Here is a 12,976-nt window from a genome sequence, read left to right on the forward strand (position 1 = left end):
ATTTCCTAGGAGGCTTTTCAAAATCAAATGAAATAATATATGTGGAAAAACACTTGGTAAACTTTCTATACAAGTGTTTCGTAAATTTGGATTTGGAGGCTATCCAAAAAACGTTGTAGATGATATTCTGAATTCAAAGAATTCCACAATAGAGCTCACATTTGTGAGGCTGCCACTATCCCTTCATCCCCTATAACAACATATGGCTGCTTAAGTAAGAGGGACCATCGAGTATGAACTATTTGTGAACTTCGATTTTTTTTGTGATCTTTCTGGCTCTTAAATATAAAAGTTGACCATTGGCACACAACGAAGTCTCTTCCCAAGCACTGGCGTGTCTTGCGCAAAACCCACATTCAATGTCTGTGAAAAATGAATTGGAAAAAATTGCATACAATACCATTATTAAGCTCTTACTGCACACAAACCCTAGTTAGGTCTTTTCTTCCCTTAATCAATCTCTAGAGTTTTTTCAAGTCACCAGTTAACATATACTGAACACCCATTTATATAGGCTACAAAACGAAATGTTACATAGGTAATCTCTAGGCTAAATGATTTGCTATTTATTTATTCACTTGAATAAAGATAAAATTCCTAAAGTACAATATATATTTTTTCTTTTCAAACTCTGATAGGTCAAGTGAAAAATGATTATTCAAATATACTCTTCTTTCTTGTGGAAACAATCCCTTTAATACGGTAACAATTTTTCCAGGCGCTTTATTATAGCTGTCCTTGAACAGACAAAATTTCCCGTCTTCAGAAATCGTGCTTAGTTCAAACTAAAATGTGATGTAGCGTAATTTTTCAGCTGGAAGCAGAACGCTTGGTCTTTTCAAGATCCTTTAAGATAGGAATCTACTTTTGCATCCTCTATCTAGTTTTTGTTTTTTTAAGATAAAGTCTGGCCTTTTCACCCAGGTTGGAGTGCAGCGGCACGATCTTATCTTCGCGCACTGTACCCTCGACCTCCTGGGCTCAAGCTATTCTCGTGCCTCAGTCTCGAGTAGCTGGAACTATATGCACGCGCCACTACTCCTGGCTAATTACCAAAAAAATAAAAAAATAAGAGACTAGGGGGTCTCCCTATGTTGTTCGGGCTGATCTCGAACTCCTGGGGTCAAGCGATTCTCCCTCCAGGGCTTCGCAAAGTGCCAGGATTACAGGCGAAAGCCGCCACGCCCAGCGGCACCCCTATCTAGTGATAAGCAACCTTCAACTTTGAAAGAAGCATCTGGCTTGCGGATACTGTCGGTTATCCTTGGAATTTATCCAGTTTAGGAAAACAAGTGAGCAGCTAACCCTCCACTGCCGGCTCACGACACCGGGAGAAAGTGGGTAAAAGATAGTCGCGGCCACACATCGCTTGGGGGCTGCGCGAAGCAGAACTAGGAAGCTTTGCTCGGGTCTGGACTTCGTCCCTCCCAGATCTCTGAGCGAGCAAGCACTGCAGCCCGAGCCAATTGCGAAAGACCAACAAAGCCCAGCCCAGCGGAAGGAACGGTTTCGGAGTTGTTTTTCTTTGACAGGGGAGCTCTTCCTTGCTCTCGCCCCTACTCTTTCTGGTGTTAGATCGAGCAACCCTCTAAAAGCAGTTTAGAGTGGTCGGAAAAGACACACCAAACGCTCCCAGCAACAAAAAGGATGAAAATCCTTCTGGACCTCCTCCTGCTTCTCCCCTTACTCATCGTCTGCTGCCTAGAGTCCTTCGTGAAGCTTTTTATTCCTAAGAGGAGAAAATCAGTCGCCGGCGAAATCGTGCTAATTACAGGAGCTGGGCATGGAATTGGGAGACTGACTGCCTATGAATTTGCTAAACTTAAAAGCAAGCTGGTTCTCTGGGATATAAATAAGGTAACAGTGCTTACTGTGTTTTACTTTCTGGCTCCTTTAATCTGTGGACATGTCTGCATTTTGCTGGCAACCACCCTTTACCGCATCTCTGTAAAGCAGGGAGGAAAAAAAAAATTAGTATTGCCATTTTGCAGATGGGAGGGCATGAATTAATATGTTGTATGATCACATGATAAACAAACCTAGAGGTTATAAGAGTCCCAGTTACTGCCCCGTTGTAAATTGATCCCCATTTTTGCCCTAAGGATAACTCATAATTTTCTCCTGAACCTGATTTCATTGATCCCTCTATTTTAAACATAGGGAAAAAGTACTCGTTTTAGCTATATATTAAAAGAGTAAGAAGCTTGTACCTATTAAGAGAAAGTCCTAACCTACTTGCTGTTAATGAGATAAGTGGTTTAAAAGATTATACTCAACAGAAAACAATGCTACATTGCCATAGTTATTGCCAAGAGTAATTTTCCGGGAGGCTGAGGTGGGAGGTTGCTTGAGCCTGGGAGGTGGAGGCTGCAGTGTAAACACCCCACTGCACTCCAGCCTGGGTGACAGAGTGAGACCCTGTCTCAAGTTTTTTTAAAAAGCATTTTTTATTGGCTCACGCCTCTAATCCCAGCACTTTGGGAAGCCCGAGGAGGACGCATCACGAGATCAGGAGATCGAGACCATCCTGGCTAACACAGTGAAACCCAGTCTCTATTAAAAATACAAAAAATTAGCCTGGCGTGGTGACAGGCGCCTGTAGTCCCAGCTACTCGGGAGGCTGAGGCGGGAGAATGGCGTGATCCTGGGAAGCAGAGCTTGCACTGAGCCGAGATTGGGCCACTGCACTCCAGCCTGGGGGACAGAGCGAGACTCCGTCTCAAAAAAAAAAAAAAAAAAAAAAAAAAGCATTTTTTTTTTTTCACGTTTGACCTGTGATACTGAAGGAGTGGCGGGAAAGCATCTTTTAGTAAAAACAATAAATAGAAAAAAACCTTTCAGTGTAATTTTTTATCCAGGACAAGTTTAGGTGTAGCTTAGGGAAGAGGACCTAGACTCTAACCTTTTATTTGACCTTTGGTAGATGAACCAAAGGGGTTTCTATAAGATACCTGATGGCCTGAAACATTATCCATTACACACTAGTTGACATGCAATGCTGTAAATAATAATTCAAAGGATGTGAAGTTAAATGAGAGTTAACCCAGTGAGTGGCTGATTAAGACAGCAATCAACAAATACTGTCCACTGCTTAGACATTAGGGACAGAGTGACAAACAGAAAATAAGGTTCCATGACCTCAGTCTAGTAGGGAAAATGGACATTAAGTAACTACAAGTGCAGGCTGGATGGGGTGGCTCACACTTTTAATACCAGCACTTTTGGAGGCCGAGGCGGGCAGATCACCTGAGGTCATGAGTTCGAGACCAGCCTGGCTGACATGGTGAAACCCCATTTCTACTAAAAATACAAAAAGTTAGTTGAGCATGGTGGCATGCGCTTGTAATCCCAGCTACTCAGGAGGCTGAGGCAGGAGAATTGCTTGAATTTGGGAGGCGGAGGTTGCAGTGAGCCAAGATTGCGCCATTGTGCTCCAGCTTGGGCAACAAGAGCGAAACTGCGTCTCAAAAATAAATAAATAAATAAAATAAAATAAATAAATAAAAAATAAGTAATTACAAGTGCAATGAAAAATACAACCTAGGCCCAGCCTGGACCAGCATGGTCAAGATCTGGCATGGTGATATAGTCAGACACATCTGAGTTCTTATTTTTTAATTGGGTAACTTACTCAACTTTTCCACAGCTTTAGTTCCTTTTCTCCAAAATGGATAAAATAACAATACCTACCTCAAAAGGCTGGAAGTGTGATAAGAGATAATGCACACAAAGCATTTAGCACAGTAGCTGGTATAAGGTAAACACTGGAGTGTTAGTTCTTACTATTCCTTGACAAAGTAGTGGTTTAAGCTAAAATTTAAATATATGTAAGAGTTAGTTAGGTTAATGACTTCCAATGTCCAGTGCTAGTTTGTACAAAATTTTCTCTGATCTTCAGTGACATGTATTTATCCAACAAATGTTTATTGAGCATCTATTATCTGTTAGGCACTGTTCTAATGCAGAACTGAGGATATAGCACTGAGGAAGACATGAGCCTCATGAGCTAGGGGCAGTATGCCACACTGTATAATAAAATGTTTAATTGTTAGATGGTGTTAAGCATAAAGAAAAAAATAAAAGGTGAAAGCAGATTAAAGACTGTATATGGTGGGGAGGGTAGGAGGGGAGTGTTGACTTTGCAGAGGTGGCCAGAAAGGCCCCACTGAAATGGAGATAATTGAGTCAACATCAGAAGAAGCTGAGAGCACAGTGAGTCCTGCAGGGAAGGATCAGCAAATACAAAGCCTGGCATAGACTGAGGGAAGGGAGAGAAGCACAAGAAAGGTCTAGATCTACTCTGTGCAACACATGGTAAGTAGTAACCGCTAACCTCTTGTGGCTCTTGAGCCTTTGAAAATGTGGCCAGTCTGAATTGAGATGGACTGTGGGTGGAAATACACACTGGATTTTGCAGACTTAGTATGAAGAAAAGAATGTAGAATTTTGTGTTAAGAATTTTTATATCCATTACATGTTGAAATGATAATTACTTAGATATATTGGATTAAATAAAATATACCACTAGATTTTTTTTTTTATGTGACTACTGGAAAGATTGAAATTATGTACGTGGCTTGCATTATATTTCTATGAGACAGTACTGGTCTAGAGATTTAGGGGGCTGGAGTTGCAGATGATAAAATTTCCTGTACTTTGGCTTTTTACTCTGGGGAGTCAATGAAGGGTTTTGAGGGTAATTCCTATTGAAGAGGATCCTCCGGCTGCTGGGCTTAGAAGAGATGTAAGAGGAGAAAAGATGGAAGGAGCAAGTAAAGTAAGAGACTACTGTGATAATCCAGGCATGAGATGACATTATGGGGACTGTTGGACCAGGTTGGGAGCAGCAGAAATTGGGAGTAATGGTCAGAAAAATTGAGGACAATGTAGTGAGTTTTTATGAAGTTAAATTAGTTTAATTTAAATAATCTATCTTTTATTTTGAGATTATATCCTTCCTACTTTTTTGTGGGTAAAATATGTATTTGTTAATGAAATTACAATGATAACATATGAGGGTCATTTTGTTAGTTCTGAGGGTCCTTATTTGGCCAAAAGTTTGGCAATCTTAGTTCAGTATACATACCTTACTCTATTTTTCTTGCTGTTTTATAGATTTGAAATTATAGAAATCTAAGAACCACTAAACCTGATTGGGGAAGGACAGGGTGGGAGTTTGGAGCAGTCCAGGTAGCAGAAACTGGAGATGTGAAGCTCTTGGGCTGGTGAATACCTGGAGAATGAGGAAGAAAGTGGAGTGGTGTTTGATTGTTATGAGATCTAGCTGGAAGGGCAGGGAGGGGTCAAACAGAGGGCCCTTTCACCTAGAGTACAAAGACAATCCCTTAGATTAGTCCATGTAATGAGGATAGCAATGTCCACATGTACCAAATGTTAATTTAGGGAAGAATTAATGGTGGTGTCAGCTTTGTTGTTCCACTGAGACTGATACTGGGAATTATTCATTCTGCTTTATGATAATCTATCACTTCTTGACTATTCTCATTCCCATGCCTGGTTAGAATAGTTGGTAGCCAGGCATGGTGGCATGCTCCGGTAGCCCCAGCTACTCAGGAGGCTGAAGCAGCAGGATTGCTTGAGGCCAGGAGTTCTGGACTGTGGTGCGCTCTGCATGTCCGCATAAGTTCACAATCAATATGGTAACCTCCTAGCAGTGGGCATGAAGGAGATCAAGTTGTCTAAGGAGGGGTGAACCCGCCCAGGTTGGAAAAGGAACAGATCAGAGCTCCGGTGCTGTTCAGTAGTGGGATGAGGCCTGTGAATAGCCACTGCACTCAACCTGGGCAACAGAAAGACCCTTTCTCCTAAAATACCAGTTTGGAAAGAAAAATTTACAGTAAGTGGTATGCATATAGTGTATGCTCAAAGACTATTTATTGAATGAAAAACTGAATTAATGAATAACTGAAAAATTAATGGGAGGAATTTAAAAATTTTTAGTAATCAAGAAAATGGGTGTAAAGGTCTTAGTTGTAGCAATAGACAAACATATTTGAAAAACCAAGGGAAATCTTGAAGAGTTATGAGCAATTGTACTGTGCTGCAAAACATTTTAAAGGAAGAATTCATTTTTTCCTGAAGATCTGCTTATTTTTTATTTCTTACTAACTATCTACAGGGCATTTTCCAGAATTTTTTCTGGAGGAATTCAGAACTTAAATTTGTTGCACTGGCAAAGCACGGTGGCTCACACTTATAATCCCAGCACTTTGGGAGGCCGAGATGGGTGGATCACTTGAGGCCAGGAGTTCAAGACCAGCCTGGGCAACATGGTAAAACCCCATTTCTCCTAAGAATATAAAAATTAGACAAGTATGGTGGCGCATGCCTGTAATCCCAGCTACTAGGGAGGCTGAGGCAGGAGAATCACTTGAACTGGGGAGGCAGAGGCTGCAGTGAGCTGAGATCGCATGACTGCACTCCAGGCTGGGTAACAGAGCGAGACTCCATCTCAGAAAAAAAAAAAAAAAGTTGCACGATTCAGAAGGTGTGGAAAGCAGACCAACCTAAATGAGGAAGACCAAGTAAACAGGGCAAAAGTGAGACAGCAGATGTGAAAGAAGGGTATCTTTGCCTCCACATAGTGGAGTGGTGGTTAGTCACTTGGTGGTTACAGAAAGCCAATCAGTAATAAGCAAATCTCTGAAAACAGAATAAATGGGATATAAATTTTTATTTTAAAATTTGTTCATGTAGGGAAATATATTTGTTCAAAAAAGAGAAGACCCAATCAATATAATATACTTTTTTTTTTTTTGAGATGGAGTCTTGCACTATTGCCCAGGCTGGAGGACAGTGGTAAAATCTCGGCTTGTTGCAACCTCTGCCTCCCCGGTGCAAGCGATTCTCCTGCCTCAGCCTCCCAAGTAGCTAGGATTACAGGTGCCCACCACCACACCCAGCTAATATTTTATATTTTTAGTAGAGGCAGGATTTCACTGTATTGGCCAGGCTGTTCCCAAACTCCCGACCTTGTGATTTGCCCGCCTCAGCCTCCCAAAGTGCTGGGATTACAGGTGTAAGCCACTGTGCCTGGCCAGTACAATATACTTTTTAAAAACTTTTTAAAATGTGGTAAAATATATGACATAACACACCATTTTAACCATTTATGAGTGTACAGTTTAGTGGCCTTAAGTACATTTACCTCATTATGCAGTGATCGCTTCTATTTCTCTCCAGAAATTTTTTGTCTCTTCCCAAGCTGAAACTCTATCCATCAAAATGATGTATCTCCCCAGCCCTCTCTCTCCCCAGGGCCTGGCAACAATCATTCTATTTTCTGTCTCTATGAATATGATACTCTGGGTACTTCATGTCAGTACACTCATATGGTATTTGTGTCTGGCTTATTTCATTTGCCATAATGTTCTCAAGGTTGACATGTAGCATGTGTCAGAAATTCATTCCATTTTAAGACTGAATAATATTCTATCATATATGTATACAACATTAATAAAATGTACTTGTAAAAAGAAATGCCAAAAGCTGCTGGTAAAGTATAGGAGAGCAAAATAAAGTTTACCTGAGATGTTGATGTCCCTTGAGGAATAAGCGTTCCTCATGAGAGTATACTACAGTTTGTGAGGGAGATTTCACTAAAAGAAAAATATCGGGGGAACCCACTCCCAATATTTCAATGTAGGTTCTTTCTATTTTCCATAAGTGTCGGCCAGCTGAGAAATAAAGAGAGACAGTATAAAGAGAGGAATTTTACAGCTGGGCCACCAGGAGTGACATCACATATCAAAATTAGCTAATTTTTGATCAATGCCCTGTTGAGAATTCCACATTTCGGTGGAATTGGCTTGCCAATCATTAACAAAATGAGCCGTTTGAATAGGTTGATGTAACGCCACTCCGGGAGTGCTGGCCAGTGCAGTGACCGTAATTAGGCCCGTGATCACAGCGATTAAAGTGAAAACAAATCTCTTAGATCTTTTGAGAATTCGTTGTAACACTTCATTAATTAAATGTACCGAAGGGGAAGAATCCCAAGGTCTGGGTAGAGTTACCAGTATCCAGATTCCTTCTCAAGCTCAAAGCAACATTACACTTTTCCTGGAGTCAAAACGGGAGTTAACGAAAGTGTATAAATGACAATTAATGCATTAGACAGTTTATTTGTCCAATTTTGATATTTCCCACTAACAGCATGTAAGAAGGCTTAACACAACTCTGTACAGGAATAGTCAGGCTGGAGGTAAACAGAGCAGAAGGTTTGAATCTACGTTGATACTGAGGGAGAGGAGCGGTGGTGGCAACACCTGATGTTCTCTGCTGTAAAGAAGCAATCCCAGGTGCCCGGGGATGCCAAAGAGGCAGAGGGTCATACCTGGGTTGAGAAGAATTATCATAATGCCAATCAGAGTCCCATAAAGGAGGATTGGCATCATAAAGAGGAAGAGGGTACAAAGGGGATTTATCATGGGGTTCAGAATCATGGATGTGAGAGGTGGTAGTGGGGACAATAGACAGAAAAGTTTCCCCTTCCCATACTCCCAGTCTGGATGTGGCAATAGCCAATTTCCAAAGTTCTAGGTGTTCTGGGCTCAGTATGGGGAATATCATATGAGGCTTCCGGGATGCGGGGGGTGGGGGGGAGTAATGCCCTTTTCTTCCCATTTTAAGGGAAAGAATGAGCTGAACCTCCTATGCAAAGTAGGATGATGATCCTCATCCTCCCAATAAGAAATAAAAAAGTAGCCTCCAGGCATTCCCTTCCGCCAGAGGAGCAATTGTTTTTCAAATAGCCCTTTGGTGCCCAGTCTATTACTAAACCATATGAGTCATGTTTTAATACTACTGCATGTGAGTTAACGCGATCTTCCCAAATTAAAGTTTTAGATGGACCCTCAAAATTTTTAGAACATGGTTTTCCTACAGGTTTATATTGAAATTATGGGGTATCTCGTATTACTCCCCTTTTCGTTTGTCTTAAAGGAGAAAGTGAGAGGCTGGAGACCAAATGTCCCCATTCCCCTGTGGCTAATCTCTCCAGAAGATAAGCAGCCCAGACTTGAGTTTCCAGATAGATACAACCAAGTGCATGTCCGAGGCACAGAGGAGGGTATTTATAACCCATAGTAACATTGAATGCAGTGCCTTCTTCTCCTGGCTGAGCAGGGCAACGGTCATCTGTAGCTCCAGGCATCCACACACTATCATTAGTATAGACTTCTGCAGGAGCATCCACCCAGGTGAGAGATCGAATAAGTGCAGGAAAAGACACATAAGCTCAATATGGATAATTTTGTGTAGCAGGTAAATCAATTTGAGGGGAAACTGGTGAGACAGAATGTATAATGAGGAGAATTATTAAATAAAACTTATTGTAAGCAAGATCCAGTGGTGAAGGAGGAAGAGAAGAACCAGGGGATGTTGTTTTCAGGCTAATAGAAATGGTGAGATTTTTAGGTTCGTAAGGAGAAAAAGGAAGGTAATTAGAAGTGAGATTAGTTAGAGGGGTCTCTGTTGCCATTAGGGAGGATTGAACCTCTGTTGCCATTAGGGAGGATTGAACCAGACCCATTTTGATTTGGCGTGCCAGTTTTTGAGGAGTCGGCACAGATCTCACCAGGTATGAGGGTGGTCTCTGACATGGACATCTTTTCCTTGTGGTTTTCATTGTCAGTATTCACATGAAGTTTAAGTCTTCTAGTGGGCACCCAGATAGGGGATTGATGATCTCCTGGCAAAACACAAGCATACCCTCTTCCCCATGTTATAATTGTTCTGGGTTACCAGGTAGTGGTCTGGGAATTAAAGGCAAAGAATTAGGTAGTAAATTTAGAGGAATGGAACTACAGAGATCGACCGCCCCACCCGCTACTGTGGAGGTGGACAAGCATTGTACTGAGACAAAAGAAGAGGCTGGGACCCATCTGGGTTGGCTGTAGGGAAATTTGTTTGTGCTGGGGGCTGTGTTGGGACTCCTTAAAGCGGAAACATAACATTGGTCTGAGTCTGAGGTGTCCCATTTGATATTGGGGCCTGGGACTGGCCCCGCTTCCCGTTTCCCTGGTTCTGTGGCAAGGGGTTTCCATCTATATCAGACTTAGAGCGGCAAGTTCTTGGGCTATGTTTACCTTCACGACAACGAGGGCAAACAGTAGCAGGAGCATTTGGCCGTGTTTGTTGAGCCGACTTGGCCACTTTTAAGTTTTTAACAGTGCAATTTTTTTGAGTATGACCAAGTTCACCACAATTAAAGCAGGCTCCAAGAAAAGAATCAGTCGAGCCAGTTTGATTGCCATCCTTCATGGCCCGTGCCCACAGAATAGCTTTGTGAGTCGCTAATCCAAAGCCTTCACAAGCTTTAATATATGCAGGCAACACCTCATAATCAGGTAAATTTTGTCGTTGGATGGAACACATGGCCATTTTACTCATGGTTCGCATTCTCAAAAGCTAACATATGAAGGAGAATACCTTGAGTGTGCTCATCAGAGACAGAATTTTGAACAGCATCTTGTAATTTAGCCAAAAAATCAGATTATAATTCATTGTGACCCTGTTTAACAGTAGTAAAAGAAACAGGAACTTGGCCTGGGGCACATAATTTATCCAAAGCTCTCACTCATACATACCTTTTTTTACTTGTTCCCTGGTGAGAGCATCAAAGCCTAATTGGGTAGTAGTGTCAGAGCGATGATCAGAGCCTGTGAGCTGAGCCTGAGTAATTAGAATGCCATCAGCCCGATTTAGCTGAGCCTGCAGACGGGCCTCCTCTGACCACCAGGTACAGAATTGTAAATGCTGAGATGAAGTTAGAACAGCTTTTGCCAAAAGGTCCCAGGCTAAAGGAAGCAAAATGACCTCAGTACAAAGAGTGTGTAAATTCATTTTAACATATGGAGAAGTAGGATCATGCTGAGTACAAGCATCCTTGAATTCTTTTAAAAAGGTAAAATTAAGCAGCACATATCAATGCACTTATACCCCTTGAGCATTAGGAGGTTCCAGCGTGACTGGATAATCCCACACCTCTAATCCACTTGTTTCTTGTTTTGGCATAATGAGCATTGCATGGAAGTTTCAACAACAGGCACATGAGACGGAGTCAGCATAGAAGTGACAGGAAAAGTATGTGTAGATAAGGGAAACTGAGGTTGAGGAGGTCAGACCAGTATGAGAGCATGAGAAAGGGGCATTGGGGGAGCAGAAGAGGCAGAAGTATACTGCTGATTATTGTCCCAATCCTGTGCAGCCAGAGTGGCAGGGCATCCATGCGTGAAGAAGGGTACAGAGAAGAAGGTTGAATGGGTGGCAAAGTGACCGGTTGAGGGACTGAAATGACAGGAGGGTGAGGGGCTGAGGTAGATGGGGGAGGGCCTGCAGAATTACAGGTAAATTGTAGTTTGGTCCCAGAGCCATTAGATGGCTCTGGAGGCAAAGACTGCAAAGGTTTAGAGAGGGAAGAGTTATCATAGATATCGTCCCGGGCTGTCCGAGTTGGGGCCGCGGTAGCTACAAGTACCAGCTCTTCATGAAAAGAAATAAGATCATCAGGGGGTGATATTAAGCCAGAGTCACCAGAGTTAGATATTGAATTCTTAACATTGTCAGGTGGGGGAGGCGTAGACGAAGGGAGAGGCTGAGCAGATAACGAAGGCCAAATGGGACAGGAAAGCTGAAGAAGAGATAGTGGGTCACCAGATTCAGAAAATTGTGGTAACTGCAGGGGGTCACGGGATTGGTATGTCATTAGGACAGCACGTACCAAGGCCCAATCACCCCAGTGATGGGAACATTATTTCCTGTCGGGACCAGTTTCCAGAATTTTGTACCAACACAATCCCATAGTTCCAGGAAACCAAGGACAGTGTTCCTTCACTGCCCTGAATAGGGTGACCATATTTTCCATGGGCACTCGCACTCCCCCCGTTTTAACAGGAGTTTAATATAGCAGAGATAAGCATAATGTTTAGACAGCACGTGACCCAAAGTTACCCCAGACAATACACAGACAATTCACCAATCGTCAGGGAGCTGAACAAGCATTTCTGTGAACTGGACCGATGAATGTTTCTCCACACCTACCAAAGGGAATTGGGTTCCCACATGCTTAGGAAAAAGAAAACCATGTTGGCATGCCAGATATCGGGGGAACCCGCCCCCAATATTTCAACGTAGTTTCTTTCTATTTCCCATAAGTGTTGGCTGGCTGAGAAATAAAGAGAGACTGTATAAAGAGAAGAATTTTACAGCTGGGCCACCGGGGGTGACCACATATTGGTAGGACCGTGATGCCCACCTGAGCTGCAAAACCAGCAAGTTTTTATTAAGAGTTTCAGGCCGGGCGCAGTGGCTCACGCTTGTAATCCCAGCACTTTGGGAGGCTGAGGTGGGCAGATCACGAGGTCAGGAGATCGAGACACGGTGAAACCCAGTCTCTACTAAAAATACAAAAAATTAGCCAGGCGTGGTGAAGGGCGCCTGTAGTCCCAGCTACTCGGGAGGCTGAGGCAGGAGAATGACGTGAACCTGGGAGGCGGAGCTTGCAGTGAGCCAAGATCACGCCACTGCATTCCAGCCTGGGCGACAGAGCCAGACTCCGTCTCAAAAAAAAAAAAAAGGGTTTCAAAAGGGGAGGGGCTGTAAGAACAGGGAGTAGGTACTAAGATCACATGCTTCAAAGAGCAAAAAGCAGAACTGCTGATAAGGATCTATGTTCAGCAGTGCACGTATTGTCTTGATAAACATCTTAAACAACAGAAAACACGGTTTGAGAGCAGAGAATCCATCTGGCCACAAATTTACCAAGGTGTGGTTTGTCCCCATCCTAATAAGCCTGAGGGTACTGCAGGAGACCAGGGCATATCTCAGTCCTTATCGCCTAGGACAGACATTCCCACAGCAGCCATTTATAGACCTCCCCCAAGGAACACATTCCTTTCCCAGGGTATTAATGTTAATATTCCTTGCTAGCAAAAGAATTTAGTGATGTCTCTCC

General features: G+C 42.7%; 1 protein-coding gene across 1 annotated transcript in view; it reads left to right on the forward strand.

Moving 5' to 3' along the window:
* The first annotated feature begins 1,468 nt into the window (after positions 1 to 1,468).
* LOC105479657 (hydroxysteroid 17-beta dehydrogenase 11) overlaps positions 1,469 to 12,976 on the forward strand; it is a 70,282-nt gene continuing 58,774 nt past the window's right edge. Inside the window, exon 1 of the mRNA XM_011737749.3 lies at positions 1,469 to 1,857. Within this exon, the coding sequence (XP_011736051.1) occupies positions 1,648 to 1,857 (210 nt within the window). The 5' untranslated portion in view covers positions 1,469 to 1,647. The remainder of the gene's footprint in view (positions 1,858 to 12,976) is intronic.

The sequence above is a fragment of the Macaca nemestrina genome, chromosome 3, assembly GCF_043159975.1.
Source record: "Macaca nemestrina isolate mMacNem1 chromosome 3, mMacNem.hap1, whole genome shotgun sequence".
NCBI classification, from domain to species: Eukaryota; Metazoa; Chordata; class Mammalia; order Primates; family Cercopithecidae; genus Macaca; species Macaca nemestrina.